The sequence below is a fragment of the Spinacia oleracea genome, chromosome 3 (genome assembly GCF_020520425.1).
Source record: "Spinacia oleracea cultivar Varoflay chromosome 3, BTI_SOV_V1, whole genome shotgun sequence".
Lineage (NCBI taxonomy): Eukaryota > Viridiplantae > Streptophyta > Magnoliopsida > Caryophyllales > Amaranthaceae > Spinacia > Spinacia oleracea.
Window position 1 is genome coordinate 3,245,169 of NC_079489.1, and position 17,031 is coordinate 3,262,199.

Below are 17,031 nucleotides of genomic sequence, written 5' to 3' on the forward strand. Positions count from 1 at the left end.
CAATTGGTTATCTGGGACTCTGGGAGTTTCTTTAATTTGATTGGAATGCTTTGGGTTCTGGTTGCTTATATTGATGGTTTTATGTTGAAAAGCCAAAGAGAACTGCTTTGATTAGTGAAGTTCAGTTTCAGAAGGGTTTGTATGTTTTGAATGTCTATTTTGGATTGTTTAGTAGTGACTTAGGTGCTTCTTTCTAATTAACCTGGCCAGTGGTTAGTGGAATATGCTGCTGTTTTTTGGTTTATGCTAATGAGAATCATGAAGCAAGTATGTCCATATTCCAATCGGTCATGATCTTGGATTAATGCTGTAATGATCTCAGATTTTGGATTATGCTGTCCTGATCTATTCTTTTCTGTTTCCCGGTGTTATTTTTTGGAGATCCATGAAAGATAGGATTCCTTTTCCTTCAGAGAGGATTATTGTAACATTTTGGGTGGCATGACCGCATGAGATCCTTAAGTTAGGGCAAGTTGAGAGTGGAGGTTTCATGATTGCTGATACAAAGGAAGAATAAAAACAAGTGCTCCTTTCTGAGTGTTGATGTGCAATTTAAGAACTGAAAATTATTTGTTGGAAAGAAGATGGACACTGCCAATTTTACAAAATGATTTTAAGTTTTGGTTCTTGCTTTTCAAGCTATGTGAAAAGGGTAGGTGATGTTAACCTTGATAAATTGTGATGCTTAACAGCTGATGGTATACTGGAAATCTTTTTGGCAGAGTGATTGTACTTGGATTTGCAGATACCCCATCTCTTAATTCTTTTTGCCGATTATCAGAAGTGTGGAATGGGTCATGTACTTGTCTGGAAAGATGATAAATGGCATAGTTTTTGAATGGATGAGGGAAGCAATAGTTTTTAAATGGATGAGGGAAACAGAGTTTGAGGCTTCAGATACTCTGTTGAACTGCTTCTGTTAGATGGACTCTGAGAAAAAGATGGGTTTGACTCCTTGACTATGTTGGCGCTTGGTGATGGCTGGAAGCCTGGATTTTTATGTTTGGTTTTGCTATTCTATTTTTGTAATGAGGATGAGAATGAGGGGGTTTCAATTAGTAGTAGGATTGTAGGAACTAGGGAGTAAGCTGTCTGACTGTTGTATACTAGTCTTGGTAGCGGAGGTGTTCTGCAGACTGCTGTTTCACTCGTAAGTGAAAGCTGATTTAATGACTACGAAGACTATCTATGAATTTAGACTTTTGGGAAGGATGGATGCTCGACAAAAGACGTGAGCTTGGTGTATCGTGAGGATCCGTATACAATTGGGTAAGACTGGTCCAAAAATTACTTAGTTGCGTAGAGACAATTTGCCTTGGTTGTGAGAGGATTATTAAGATAGAGAAGCTAGGAGTATGTTCTTGTAAAAACATACAGCACCAGACCTCATGAATGATTTGAGGAAAAAGTTGAATTTGCTGCAAATAGCCTGTTCTTAAGAAGTTGAATCTTTGAAGATGAGAAGTTTGTTTGAGAATTTTTTTTTACTTTGGAATGGGCAAAGTTATCATCGGGGAACGACCTTACTTTAACATGATATATTCTATAGGATCACACCTCTGAAGTTCTAAAAAGTGATCATTGGGAAGACATGTCAAGGGAAAAACCCCGTAATTCTATTCGTTTAAATATACAGAGTAAATGTTATCATGCATATCCAAAGATGGGGTAAGTTGATTTATATTCTCATTAATGGACATATTATCATGTCCAATTACATTAGCCAAAATATAAGTGTAACACAAGAATTAATCAATCTTTCCCGTTCTAGATCCTGTTAAAGCTTAGGACAAAGTACAGTAGTAGTTGCTTAAGTTCCATGTATACACACACCCTCTTCCACAAAACAAAGCCAAGCCGTAGTGGTCTAGAGATGCCAATGCAGCAAAGTACATCAATTATTTTGTCCGTTTTTTAGATTTCCATTGTGTAATGGCCTCAAGCAGGGCGGTGTTTGGCATTATAAACTTGTGAGGAAGTTGTTGGTTTGTTGTAGGCGATGTGTCGTTTTCTGTCAGCCATTGCTCTATCGCCCCCCGGTCGTATGTGTATCCATCGGCTGCCACATATGGGTCCTCCATTAGCTCCTGTTGCAAAACCGCAAGATTTTGTAAGTTGGTATTAAACAATAGCTTAAAGAAGATTTCCGTGACATTCTTTTTTGTTCCCCTGACAACCCTTGGTTTTTAAAGCTAGTTATCGTTCTTATTCTGATACCTTATTAAACTGCTTTATGCGTTAGGACAGATGGATTCAGAAAGTTCTGTTATTAGATTGTTCTCCAGTAGAGTATCTCGTTAAGACTATATCCTTTCGAGAGCTAAACAACAATCATCCAATATGAATTCTACTGTCGGGATGTTTTTAGGGGATCTAAATGTATGCCACCTTACTGTAAACAGAAGAGACATGTAGGTAGACTTTTCAACCTTATAAGAATACTAAGAACCATGAAAATTTCTTTTGTAAACTCTGAATGCAATGTTGCTAGATTTTGTGTCATAAGATGATTAGCAAATTAAGTATTCAATCTTCTTGTGCACTCAAGATAGAAATATAAAGGACTTTTTCATATTTACCACCTTTTAAGTTTCAGGTTTTTGTATTTACCACCTTATAAAATGTAATTTCATATTTACCACCTTAATTTTATGAAGAGTTTCGTGTTCACCACTTTTTAATGGATTTCATCCGATTTTTCATCTATGTGAGCTCCACTTAACCGACTTCTTTAATTTCCCTCCTCTTTCATTAGGTTTTCAATTAAAGAAGTTAGTTAAATAGGGTTCACATGGACCAAAAATTGGATGAAAACCGTTAAAAGGTGGTGAATTTAAAACATTTCATAAAATTAAGGTGATACATATGAAATTACATTTTATAAGGTGGTAAATACAAAAACCTAGAACTTTTTTTTTTGATGGAAACAAAAACCTAGAACTTAAAAGGCGGTAAATATCAAAATATCCTAATATAAATTGAAATCTGACAGGAGGAAGGGATGATTGGCATACCTTGAGAATGGGGCAGATATAGTGTGCTGGTGTTGCTGTTTGGGCATATGAAGCCGATTCCCGGGCAATGTCAGCCACTTCTTTCATTCTCTCTAGGGCAGGAAGAACCTTCTCTCTTAGATCAGGCCTATCTCTACCCCTAAGCTCAGAACATTGCAACCCTAATAATGCCAACTCTAGCGATTCCTTCTCTGGCCATTCCCCAGCTTCGGGATCCAAGAATTCTGTCAAAGTGCCTTCATCAATTGCATCCTCGACCAAATAGGAAATCCCAACTGCAGGTTTTGCTGTCAACAACTGTAAGATCACCACTCCTAAGGCATAAATATCCGACTTAGTTGAAACTCTTCCAGTCCTCTGATACTCGGGATCAATGTAGCAGAGTGTACCAACTGGGCTGGTTTCCTTGTACATGGTTTTTAGGGACACATTGGTGGGCTCTACATTGATCATTGTACCGAGACCAGCGTCACCAATCTTGCTAACTAAGTTGTGGTCAAGCAAGATGTTTGCTGGTTTCAGGTCCCTGTGAATAATAGGTCTTGGTTTCGTGCTGTGAAGGAAGGCAAGAGCGCCTGCCACCTCAAAGCAGATTCTGAATCTTTCATACCATGGTAGAGGAGGTCTGCCGTCTTTCTGGAACAACCTATCATCAAGGCTGCCATGGTCCATGTACTCATATATGAGGGAACTTTCTTCTGGAACGGCACCAAGCAACAGCAGCAAGTGAGGGTGACGAATGTTGCTCAAGATTTCTAGCTGTTAATCACCAATATTAAATTAGACAGCATTATGTGATAGTGTGATTTACTCCCTCCGTTTCCATATTATCTGCCCATTAGATAAAGACATAAAACCTCTTTTGGCATGGAGATTAAGAAGACCAAACGAATTTTTTGTTGGGGTATCATAATATTGTTTTGTGCAAATTTATTTTGGAACTGAGAAAGTAGTTTTACTGTTGCCATGGATTATACTCAGCAAAACATATCATTTTCTGTTAAGATTCTAAATTTTCATACCTCCTGAACGAACTGCTTGTTTGTGACGCTATTTTTGCAATGCAGAACCTTAACCGCCACAGTGGTGTGGTGCAACTTGCACTTGTAGACAGTCCCGAACGCACCCGCCCCTATCTTATACTCCTCTGACAAGGACGAAGTGGCTTCTACGATCTCGTCCCAGGTAAATTTCTGGTACTGAACAGCTGGGCTTAAAAACAGCTCTTTCAGCTTGTTTTTACTCTCTTCCTCCTCTTTGGCAGCCTTAGCTTCTGCTTTATCATAGGATCTGTTTCTTGCAGCTCTTCCCCTGTTATCTACAGCTTCAAATTGTGCTGTTTTGTGTTTGTTCTTCTCGAACTCGTTACACTGTTCCGCCTTTAGTTTTAGTGCTTCCTCCAGTCGTTCCTTGCTTATTTCTTGGAGCTGATCAAGTGGAAAGTGGAACTACAAAGGTGAAATTACATAAGCAGGACATGGAGAATATGTAACAGAGATACCTTAGATCTTATGACATGGTGTGATTATAGTATTATAGCTATCTTTTAGGAAGCATTTTGAGACATTAGCAATGAAATTACTCGATTTTAAGAACTTACCCTTTCATCAATAGAACTATTCTGAGTCAGTTCATACATTTTTTCTATATGCCTTAGTTCAATCCTTAGCTTTTCAAGTTCAGACATCTGCAGTTTCGGGTAATGTGAAATCCACCAGAGGTACTAGATAAGCATTTAGGCTCCGTTTGGTTTGGTGTAAAACGTTTTCAGTTCAATGGAAAACATTTTTCAAGAGAAAACACAATTCCAAATTAGTTTCCTTTGTTTGGTTCCTTGAAAGAAAATGGGAGAGGATGGTGAAGATTGAGGGGAAGAAGGGAGAGGGAGGTAAAGTGAACAAGTGTTATCCCTCCTTTTCAAATGGAAAAGTTCTTTCCACCTTTGAGGGAGTTGTAGAAAATTGTTTTCCATCCTTTGCCAAACCAAATGATTGAAAAGGGGAAAATCGTTTTCCATAAAACGTTTTACACCCTACCAAACGAAGCCTTAAAGTAAGAAGAAATTCAGTGATACACTATTATGAGATAAAAGTACCTGATTTGGAGAAGCACTTAGTTCAGAGCCGGACGGGCCTAGAAAAGAAACTGAAGGTGGTGGAGTCCCAACATAAGGGACAGCAGGAATGCTGCCCACATAAGAACCTCCTGGTGGAGTTCCTGGGCGAGACATTGCAAGAGGAGTGCCTGCATAAGAACGTGTGGGTGGAGTTCCTATAGGAGAGACCGAAGTAGGAGTGCCCCTATAATAACTTGTTGGGGGTGTTTCTGCATAAGAGACTGCATGAGAAGTCCCAACAAAAGCACCTGAAGGTGGTGGGGTTTGTAGATAAGATCTCGGGGGTGGGGTCCCCATAGGCGATAAGGCATCAGATTGGGTCCCGGCAAATGAACCTCCAGGAGATGTTCGATCAGAGATCCATGATCCAGAGTCTCCACTGCTAGAACTGTGACTCCGAATACTGGCAAAATTCATGTTTGTATCCTTGAAGGCATAATGCCTGAGTTCTGTTGTTTCCCTTGCTAATGTTTTATGCCCAACATCAGTTCTTGGGAGGGGTTCGTGTTGTTTAGGTTGGGAAGTAGAGGGGGAGGGTTCTGAAGGAGTAGCCAAGCCTCCGTCTGTCAAAGTCACACAGTATCAAATAACCTTAAGCAGGTGTGACAAAATATTGTGTTTAAGATTCCGTTTGGTTTGGTGTAAAATATTTTCAGTGTAAAATGATTTTTCATGGAAAACATTTTCCAAGAGAAAACACAATTCCAAGGTAGTTTTTCTTTGTTTGGTTCATTAAAAGAAAATGGGAGAAGATGGTGAAGATCGAGGGGAAGAGGGGAGAGGGAGGTAAGGAGGAAGGGTGGAAAAGTGGAAAAGTGTTTTACCTTTGAGGGAGTTTTGAAAATTTGTTTTTCATCCCTTGCCAAACCAAACAACGTAAAATGATTGAAAGAGGAAAATTGTTTTTCATGAAAATGTTTTACAACCTACCAAACGGAGCCTAAATAAACAGTTAGCTCGTAAAAAACTCACATTGTGGCGATGAAGGTTTGCTTTTCAATAGACGGCCTGCAGAACAACAAACACCCAAGATTCAGAAAGCAGCTTAGTGGTCATTTCCCCCCGCCTTCCCATAGCTTTGACTTATTTGGAAAATACGCGATATATAAGTAACTGACTTGTACATGTCTAACTCATGTGAAAAAGAAGGTTTATTTTCTAACCATCCTTATTACTGTATTCTTTATTATCAATTGTGACAGATACCAAATCAGAAAGCTTGACAGTCACAGTGGGATGGAAGGCGTAGGACTGTAGGTTTGTTTATCTTGACTAGCTCTGGTCGTGTGATCTTTGCATTACTTTCAAGTAAGTTTACTCTAGCAAGTTTAAAAAACCTGTTATAAACAAGTTCAGAATATATCTATCTATATAATAATTTATGCAGATGTACCTATAGTAAGAGAAGAAGAGCTAGAAGAACTGTCAGTCGATGTGGTTGACAGATTACTTGTCTCATCTACGGTTATTACATTCTGTTCTGAATCTGCAGGACGTAGTTGCTGAAGCTTTCCATCACCAATGACATACACTGAACAAAAAGTGGGAGCATTCTCTGAGATAACTTGTGATAAGTCATCTCCCCTGATCAGTGACAGATTTTTCCTGCAAGAAAAAAAGTGATCTCCTAAAATGAGCAAATTCGTCATGGAAAGAAGACGTGAAAACATCAATGAATCATGCAACAAGGTAAGGTACTTTCTCATTGTCTGTTTCTTACAGTGAAAAAATGCCATTTGTTGAAACACCGATAACAAGATGTCGTATTTCTTGTCTAGTAGTATACAATGAGAGTGCCATTGCAACATCATCTGACTCAAGTACTATAATGTCTGCTTTAACCTGCATTTATCATTAAAAGTTCCCGTATCAGTAAAAATCAAGCAAAGAGAACACAAATATACACTCCTTGAAAAATCATTACTCCCTCCGTCCCGTTTTTATAGTACTGTTTCTATTTTGGGCGTCCCAAAATTATAGTCGTGTTTCTACTTTTGGCCATTAAGTTTCCCACTTTTCCATGCATTATATTAATAAAAAATGCATTGAAAATCCAACAAAACTTCCACCATGTACTATATTTCCTTTTTCATGTACTATATTACACTTTCTCATAAAAATCAATCATCAGTGTACTATATTCCAATTTCTCATGTAATATATTCTACTTTTCTTAAAGCCCGTGTTTTTAGTCAAACAAGACTATAAATATGGGACGGAGGGAGTATAAGAAAACCTTTTGTGCTCTCAGTATTTTCTGGTATGGAAGAAGCTTCCTCTGTTTCTTCCACTCGGTTTCCTGCCTATAACCCGTTACTACGTCCTCCCGTACTTGTGCTACAGGTAGCCAAGTGCCCACTGAAAGCAATTTAGAAAATGTATGTCAGAATCTGATATGTCTGAAGTCTGAACTTCTGTACCTTCACAAATTTGGAATTGTGGTTTCAGATGTTTTTAATCTGAGACTTATTATTACTCACTTGCTGTAGGTACTATTGTTATTTTCGGGTACACGTATATGAGCTTGAACGTGACATCGCCCTCTGGAAGGAATTTATCCAATGCCCATTTCAAGATGAACTTGCTTTTACGACTACAAGTTAGTGCGACTCCAACAAGAAATTTCCCTTCATCAGCGGCTTTCCTTTCTGCCATTTCCTGACAGTTAGCGGTTCTGCGTGGAAAAACATGGTAAGTCTTGCACAAATATTTGTTTAACTTGCATTGTTCTCTAATTCTGTGATCACTCATTATGATCTAGGCAAACATTTCATATGTATCTAGCAAACTGAGACATGATATGTGCTCATTTATAGACCTAGGCAAACATGACTGAATAAATGCTTGTAGGCCGCTTTTCAAGCCGATCTCTGCAAAACCATAGCCTAGCCACCCAGGGGCGTACCATAGGGGGGGCGGGCGGGAGCCTCGGCACCCCCTAAGTCCCGATTTTTTAGAAAAAACTAGTGTAATAATATTGAATTTTTTTTTAAAAAAATAGGTAAATTTCTTACTTGGCCTCCCTAAAAGATGCAAAAATAAGGTTTTTTTCCCGCTTCTGTAACCAACAGTTCATCGGTTGCCATGGGGAACCCAAGCATGTTGCCAAGAATCCATCTTAAAAGCACCAAAACCGTGATATAACGGTACCCGGTTTTAACGGTACGGTTCCGGTTCATGAAAATGCCGAACCGGAATTTCCGATCACGGTGGTTAACTACCCACGAACACCCCTAGTATAAACTTATTGGCATTTCTTAAAACTACGAGTGCACAACACATAAATGTACTTCCTCCGTTCTTTTTCAATTGCAATACTCAATGATCAGAATGCTTCTACGCGTAAAACACAATTCTATTTATACCAATAATCAAGAAAAAACAATGTGAAAATTAGAGAACATACCAAAATTTGGAGTCCAATGTTGTATAATGTGCAAAGTTTAAGCCAAAATGTGGATTCTATTTTGAGCTCTCTGACATTGAAGATGATCAAAGAATGTCTCAAATTAAGAAGATCAGAAAATCGTGTCTCATGCCATTGAATTGGAAAGAAAGGGACCCACATTTGCACGTCTTTGAGTTTTTGTTGGCTTATTTACATATTCAAGGAAGTGAAAGATTAACGACTTTTCATGATTAGAGCTTAATTAATTTTGTTTATTATTGATGTATTTGCATAGGTTGACTGGTGTTGCCGCCTTGACGCCTTCTATGTATTTTTAAAGGCTTTGCAAAAATGTTGATAGATTTTGATCATAGGTTCTCAACAATGTCATCTTTTAGTGAGTTGAATAGCTACATCATAGATGACATCCACTAAACGACAATTTTCTTGCAGGGTACACTTGTGACTAATTTATTTTTGCTCATTTGTTTATTTGGAGATTTCAAATTAGCAAATCGTCAAAAAATAAGCCTTGATTGTAACTTACAAGGTATAATCGGTTGTATGGTGAATTTTCTACACAAAACTAGTTCTATTTTAATCATATTATTCACAAGATAAGATGTACTCATGTGTTGCCCGTTTGGAATCAATAGAGGCGAATAAGATATTATGAAAATGTTTTCGCTTTACTATTTTTAACTTTTTGATAAATTGTAGTGAGGATTTGTGATTGAATCCATTTTCTTAATGATGTTTTAAAAAGTAGAAACAACAAAAGGTAAGTAGAAGTATCTTACTTCCTCTGTTCCACAATAGATGCATCATTTTTCATATCCTTATGGACTAACTGGAAAAGTACAACCTGTAAGTCCTCGGAAATTGAGAGTTGGTGCAAATTCGCCTAATTTATGACCTACCAATTTGCGCACTATTCATCAATCCCCTTTGAAAATCTTTCTTTCACCGTTTTGTAAGAAAAAACATAGTTAAGTGAGATCTTGTTAAATTTGTATTAACGCAAGGATTCCAAATATCAACTTTTTATAATTGTTACTTATATGCATTTAGAGATATTAATGTTCAAAGAAGTGTGTTGGCATACGTGCAAAAAGAAATGATTTATGTATTGTGGAACGTAGGAAGTACTAACCAACAGTTCAATACCTATCTCAGGTTTGTCAGCCTAGCTAATCAGATACACATGTAATTATGTAAACGCTTGAGTCACTCTCACACATAACGTAGTTGATGAGTCTTGACCTTATGAGATCCAAATCACAAGATGAGCACTACACCAACTTGTGTTGGTCGTAAAATCACGTCATTATGATTGTTATAATTAATTTGTACTCCATATTTCTTATACTATACAAAATTACTTTGGACCCCCAAGTACAAGAACATACAAATGGATGTAGTGCAAACTCCAAACAAATTAAAACAAACATAAATTCATTAAAAATGAAATGATGTACTTTGTAGTTGCATGCACGTCCATCATATTCCTAGATCCTCAACGAAATTGACAGAATGTTTTGAGGTTGTCAAACTTCAAGAACCACACCAACCGTACTAATGGCTCTTACATAATTTCCCTCTCATTTTTGTAATTTTTTTTTTCTTTTGTTAATGGAAATTTGGATCGGTGGTTCGGTACACATGGATTTCGTGTCCATTTGTTAATGCATAAGGGTAATTTCACTAAATTTGTTGTGCCGGGTCTAGTCGGTGCCGTGCCTTGTCGTGTTTTTTCCCAAAAAAACTAGGCCCACGGCCCATGACTTCGTGCCTGTGTAGGGTCGGGCTTCAGGCTGGCCCGGCCCATAGCCATCTTTACTCCACCCTACAACAAACGGGATCCTAAGAACAGGACCTCAGGAAATGCTGCAATATATATCAAGAAAGTCCATCATCCAGGAGCTCATCTACAGACTACAGGATCACAATACTATGATAAAAGAAAAAGCATTTGCTAACATACAAAACTCCATTAACGGGTAATCCAACAACCAATACATAATTTTCCATTCAATCTAATGCAAAATGAGTTACAAAGTTTCCACAGTACAGTTATCCGGAGCTGAAATTCCAATAATCCAGCTACTTAATTTCATTGAAAAAACAACAGCAAAATCGATACCAAAATTAACATTTAACCAAAGAATTGAAATCGATACCTAGCATTCTGTACACAACTCAAAAACTGCTGAGAGCAATTTCATGATCCAACTCCAACAATTGACCTCCACGGCATGAACTTTATTACTACATGAAATAGATAATCTACCACTATGTAGATTAAGTCGAACAACCCAAGCATGAAGAAGAAATACAAACATCAGTAAATGCACTAACAACAACAACAACAACAACAACGATACATTGCTGGAAGCAAATCTGAATGAAATTATACTCGAGTTCTTACGAAAACTTAGTATAATCCACCACATTATTTATGCCACATGAAATAGGTAATCTACCACTATGTAGATTAAGTAGAACAGCCCAAGCATGAAGAAGAAGAAATACAAATATTTCTGAATGAAATTATACTCAACTTGGCAAGCAAGAAAGCAAGCAAATATTTCTGACTAATGCAGAGGGCACGCGCAGTTATCCTTCCCCATCTCAGATGCAAGACACGGTGGCTGGTTACCACCATCGTTAAACCAACTTAAACGTTTCTCCACCAACTCGTCAAGGAAAGTATCAAGCTTCTCAATTGTAACACTAGGCATGACAACCACATGAGCTATTTCCCCTTGGCAAGCGAGCTGCCAACGCCGGATAAACTCCTCATCCCTCGGCCGCTCAAACACGACGGTGCTGCTTAACTCGTTGAGCATGGCACTAACGCCAACGTCTCTAAGCCGGTCTTTGAGGTAATGGGCGTTTCGTAGGCACTTTTGAACCTCTTTTTGGAAACCACGATATCCTTTTCGATTCAATGTATACCACATAAAGATAGGGGCATGGCCATTCCTGCTACCCATGATTGTTGCATCCCTTGAAGCAAGATACTCCACATTACTTGATAATGTGTTGATGTGATCCATCCTTGTTATTTGTACACCACAGGGCATTGGGCATCCTACAAATTTGTGGCCCGATACACTTACACTACCAATTGGCTTCTTGAATGTTACCTGAGGCGCCTGCATATATAGTGTAATATGTAATACTCATCAGCAGTTGCACAAATCTATTACATTATACTAAAACTGAAACCAGAAATAACACATGTCACTTCCTGGTGCAAATCTTTCCCGCCAAAAAACACTTTCCTAATAAAACATATTTTTTTTATTTTCCATACTTTTATATAAACTAGGAGTATTTATGTATGGAAAAAAATATTGTATAATAGAATATGACAGTACAATTTTGATAAATTTTAGTCAAATCGTCATATCAATCAAAGAAAATATATTTATTCAATATGTCGGTAATATTAACATATTGAGCATATCGAATATTTTGATCATATTATCATATTAAACACATAAAATCTATAATATGTAGTAGGGAAAATATTGCACATTAAATGAATAAATGAGTACGATCAAGATTTATTAATTACGCATTAGTTTTAAGGGATGAAAATTTTAGTTGAATATTTTATAAAAAAGGAGGGTCGAATAATAATTTTCGAATATCCGCATGCATGGGACCTGATCTAGTATAATGTAAAAAACATTCCAGAACTTATTTTACTAATGCAACCACCATCTTCATCAACACTTTGTCACAACTAACCAGGTAAAAGTAATATACTAATATATCCACTTACTCGAGTAACAAATGGCAACATGAGACCAAATAAGGCACCATCACAGTGGATGTAGAATCGGTTATGGGGGAAGCCACATTCTTCAAGAGTCTGTATCACAAGATCAAGATCATCAACAGCTCCTTTTACAGTAGTTCCTGCATGAAAACATTTTAATTATTAGACACAAGTCATATGAAGGAAGCACAAGCAGTAGTTGACTACTAGTTTCCTTGAAATTCTCTTTCCGCACATTACATTGGAGGACTCAAGAGCCCTAGTAAAAAGGATTTACCTATGTTGACATTGATGATGGCTGGTTTATCTTTGTTCTGGAGAAGCTTGGTCCTAAAATCGGCACAATCAACCTCCCCAGATGATAATGTATCAATCTTAACACAGTCCATCCTATACATGCGTGCAGCTTTAAAGATCGAGTAGTGTGACTCTTTTGAGGCATATAAAATTCCATCAGGAAACACCTCTCTCCTGAATATTCATGAACCAGTAGATAATTAGAAAACCATGTCCACCCTTAGATCAAGAGTCCAAAATGTGGCAAAGGATGCCAATTTCCAAGTATACTTACCCCACAAGGATACCATGAAGGTTTCCTTCTGTACCACAGTTTGTAATATATCCCCAGTACTGATCCTTCTCGATCTCCCAAAGACGCGCAAACCAATCTAAAACACCCACTTCAAACTGCCTGGAATGCACACCATAGTTGCTCTCGATAAATGGATCACCAAGGTTGTTTATCGAGAAGTGCTGCAACTGACTCAAAGCGCCATAATCAAAGTCCAGGTTGTAAGGATATCCTGCAACATAAAACAATGCATGCATACAATTAAACACAAGTCCAGCAATATGTATCAAGTATTTCAATATCAGTATGTTAATTATTAGGTTAGGGTTCTACTTTATGAAAAACGATGTGGTATTTGCATAGTTTATGTGTTGAATATTGACATTTGGACCTGGTGTATGTACTAGAGACGTGCTCGTTTGGATTACTGTAATACAAACTCGCAGTTCGGACTTCTGGAAGTTTTTGTGATGATATTTTTATTTACTCGTACAATTTGCATCTAATCTACAAAGTTACAAATGCAAAACGGGTCAGTAGATGAAATTCTGATGTCTACAGCAGTCATCTGAATTCTTTCATACTCACCCCCCACCCCCCCAATTTATACAGATCATTTATTAGGTACTATCGCGCATAAAATGTGAGATACAGGCTTAGCAGTTTAGAACAATCGATGATGGGTGAGCCGGTAGCATCTCCAAGGGGACGTTACTGCAAGTACGGACTAAGATATAACAGGACACATCTTTTGACACGTGCGCACGTCCAATGTCAAGCTTTCTTATACCACTCAACTCTTCATTCACCCAAGTACAATTGTTGGATACACAATATTTTGGCATGGATATGAACACTGGATACATTGACTTGGACCAAAAACATGGAATGCACTCATACTCCGTATAATTGATGAGCTTATCAGTTGGACATGTAGTCATACACTTGTAGCCAATCAAAGTTACATAGGTTCTCATTCATATTATCCAGACCCCCACATGAATAATAACTTTCATTCTTTCACCAAATGGCCATGATGCACATGCCACACACCAGCTATGGTAATTAATCCCTAGATTATACATGAAACACGGAGCTCCATAGTACAAATTTGTCAGCGTTTCTATCTTCGGAAAAACAGGACTCTTTCTAAAAGTGACTTTCAAAACAATTGTGATATCGAACTACTCTCTGAGAGATCAGATGACATTAAATGGCCCTCCGTTAGATTGTTTAATAAATTTGACTGGTTCATCCTCATTTTTTTTATCTCAACCCAAAAGCTAAATTCATCGACATATTATTTCCATTGTATGAATTCTTTATAAGACAATGGTACGTTACTGTCCAAGGTTTGTCAGGCGAACTATGTAGAACATTATGAAGAAACAAGTATGTCCACCATGATTGAGAAATTGTGCACAAAACGAACGTGGAGTTGTGGTTCATACTTCATAACTTATAAGAACCATTCAACTTGGACAGATCACTATTTACTTTTTCTCCAAATATTTAATAATGAAGCTGTGGTCCTTAATAAAAACAAACCTAGGAAAATGACTAGCACTAATAATCCATACTTGTGCAGCACATGACAAAAAAGAAAAAAGTGCAACAACTTCCCCTGAATTTGATCTTCTCAACTTAAGAGAATCTTTCTCTTTTTTAATATGAGATAAAACCCTCTTTTGTAGTAGTACAGAGTAGAGAGTACTCCAGTATTTTTAATTGATACCCTCTGCCTTCCGGTCTCAGTTCACTTAACCTTTCCGGATTTGAAAAGGAAAATTTATCTGTCAAGAGATTCCAACAAAACGTTTTTTTTTGCTTTTATCTTACTCCGTATTTATGATCAGAGACGCCCTTCAAGTCTCCAACCCCAACCCCAACCCCAATCCCCCAAACAAAAATATGAAGTATGGAGTATGTTAAACAAACCTATAAAAAACTAACACACACACCATTCTAATATTAGAGCGTTCTTTCCAAAAAAAAAGTTTATTTACAAGTGTGTATCATCTACTCGGTAATCCAACATGCGACCTTTAAGCCGTGTCACAATGATGACATGGCATGCTTATGTGTCATGATTTAAATTGGAAACTAAAATATTTAACTTATATAACCTATTATAAAATGTTATAAAAAAGGTAGGAAAATCTTAATATTCTAATTTGTTTATTTCTTTATATCGACAAACTTATTTGCATATTTTTATAGTAAAAATATTGCATTGGTAATAAAAATATTCTGATAATGCATATTCTACGCGGCGCCTATATGTGCCAATCAAACTGCCACATGTAAGATTGCGACAACTAAAAGTTATCGCAACTTGTGACCTTTATCATCACCCTTTTCATTTATTGTGTCAAATGTCTATAGTTTTCAAGAAAAAAGTCTAAGTTGTGGAATGATTTATTTTACATTTCTACTTCAAACAGAGCAAACAGCCAATTTTTTTCACAAAAACTACAATTTCAGTCCATGAGTAAGATGACAGACATAAAAAGCAGTAACAAGTTAACAACAGTATAAACACTGGAACAATGATTCATAGTCTACAGAAAACACACATGATCATCACTTGCACAACAGACCATTAATCTATCCAGATAATCATCAGAAAGCTAATCTAGAAATATGTGATTGATCCAGCACTTCATAATTCAACTTTTTCAACACATTAAACTGTCAACCAAAAGCTTAAAACATCAAAATAAACAACAAAGTGAAATAATTGATCATTACCCAAATGATATTTAGTCCTCTCAAGCAAACTCTGCCTGTATCTAGCCAAAATGCCCGCCATATACGCCTCCTTATCGCCGGTAACCTCATCGTTAGCCTCGGGTTCTGTGATATCAAGGCAGGAGGAGTGAATATTCCGACCCATAACAATCTCTCTCTCCCCATTTTCACCAGTCTTCATCTTCTTCACCACACCATTCTCGCCGCCGTTACTGGTGACGACAACAGGCGGAATCGGATCGAAAACCACGGCCGTCGGATCCAAATCTGTCCGGTTCAATAAATCAACAACATCTTGGCTCAATTCCTGGGGCAATGCTGCTAATCCCGCCATTTTTTAAAAATCGGCAAAAAAAACCCAGTGATCCGGAACTGTTCTTAGCTCTACATAAAAGAAATTTTTACCAGAATCAAAGTCAGATTAAGATCATCAAAATCAAATGCAATAATTTGAAACAAATGCCAGTAATTAACACTGGATTTTTTTTTTTTAATCAATTAATAAATTGTGATTGAAAATCTAACAGATTGAAATTAAATTATTGAAGGTTATGAGGGTAACTGACCTGTGTTAATGAAAGCGAATGGTGAGGAAAAGTTGATCCGAGATGGCAGGAGAGAGAAATTTGGGGTTTCTGGAAATTTTTAGATTGGAATTTGGAAGGGAGGAGGCTTGTTGAGATAGTACCAACTTTTATATAGTGTGCGAGTACAGTCGAGTAGCCGATTATACCAAACTTTTTTTTGTGTATAGCTATTTGACGTTCGCGTACGCTAAAAATGTTCGCAAATTCTAATGTAAAAGTACGATTTTACCTTATAAAAGGTCACTCCTACCTCTTTCACTTTTCATCTCAAGTTTTCAATCTCAAATTTTCGGGAGTCCAATCTAAATTTCCGGTAGCCCCACTCTAATTTTTCGACAACACTATTTTTAGTGCCATATTGCACCACCACCAAGACAACCCATGTTGACCACTATCACCTGCCGCCCCACGCTACACCATCAACAACACAAAAGCCGCCCCACGCTCCGCCATCCACACCACCACAAGAGCCCCGCGTATCCATAATCACCACCATCACCTGCCGCCCCCGCGCTCCACCATCAATAGCACAAGAGCCGCCCCCACGCTCCGCCATCCACGCCACCACAAGAGCCCCGCGTATCCATAATCAACCGCACGTTTCGTCGTCGGAGGTTATGATTTTCTTTTAGTATTGGGCCGCCTAGAGATGGCGGCCCGAACCATGTAGGAGCCGCCCATAATTGGCGGCCGGAATCATGTCCGGGCCGCCAATTATGGTGTCCCGCACATGGTTCGGGCTGCCATCTCTGGGCGGCCCACACATAGTTCGGGCCGGCAATTTCGGGAGGCCCTTGTGTTTAAAAAAAAATTG

At 37.9% G+C, this 17,031-nt stretch overlaps 2 protein-coding genes and 1 long non-coding RNA gene across 6 annotated transcripts; 1 reads left to right on the forward strand and 2 right to left on the reverse strand.

The window, feature by feature from the left end:
* Positions 1-1,585: 1,585 nt before the first annotated feature.
* Positions 1,586-8,678, reverse strand: LOC110784119 (U-box domain-containing protein 35). 4 transcript variants are annotated; one of them, XM_021988530.2, is made up of 11 exons: positions 8,537-8,678; positions 7,611-7,804; positions 7,367-7,488; positions 6,851-6,972; positions 6,524-6,735; positions 6,103-6,138; positions 5,110-5,693; positions 4,615-4,701; positions 4,037-4,441; positions 3,015-3,773; positions 1,586-2,087 (listed from the first exon to the last, which is right to left on the reverse strand). In XM_021988530.2, the coding sequence occupies exons 2-11, from the start codon at positions 7,783-7,785 to the stop codon at positions 1,899-1,901; spliced, it is 2,691 nt and encodes an 896-aa protein (XP_021844222.1). In that variant the 5' UTR covers positions 7,786-7,804; positions 8,537-8,678; the 3' UTR covers positions 1,586-1,898. The 4 variants fall into 4 exon arrangements, with proteins under 4 accessions (XP_021844222.1, XP_021844221.1, XP_021844224.1 ...); XM_021988529.2 differs by having other exon boundaries at positions 4,037-4,462; XM_021988532.2 differs by lacking the exon at positions 4,615-4,701.
* LOC130469274 (uncharacterized) lies at positions 3,786-8,539 on the forward strand. The gene is made up of 4 exons (XR_008929705.1): positions 3,786-4,199; positions 6,333-6,438; positions 6,623-6,819; positions 7,620-8,539. It is a non-coding gene; the product is annotated as an uncharacterized lncRNA (long non-coding RNA).
* Positions 8,679-10,840: 2,162 nt separating the features above from the next.
* LOC110784118 (serine decarboxylase) lies at positions 10,841-16,407 on the reverse strand. The gene is made up of 6 exons (XM_021988528.2): positions 16,197-16,407; positions 15,631-16,014; positions 12,880-13,111; positions 12,586-12,779; positions 12,312-12,448; positions 10,841-11,676 (listed from the first exon to the last, which is right to left on the reverse strand). The coding sequence occupies exons 2-6, from the start codon at positions 15,962-15,964 to the stop codon at positions 11,113-11,115; spliced, it is 1,461 nt and encodes a 486-aa protein (XP_021844220.1). The 5' UTR covers positions 15,965-16,014; positions 16,197-16,407; the 3' UTR covers positions 10,841-11,112.
* Between the last annotated feature and the right edge of the window lie 624 nt (positions 16,408-17,031).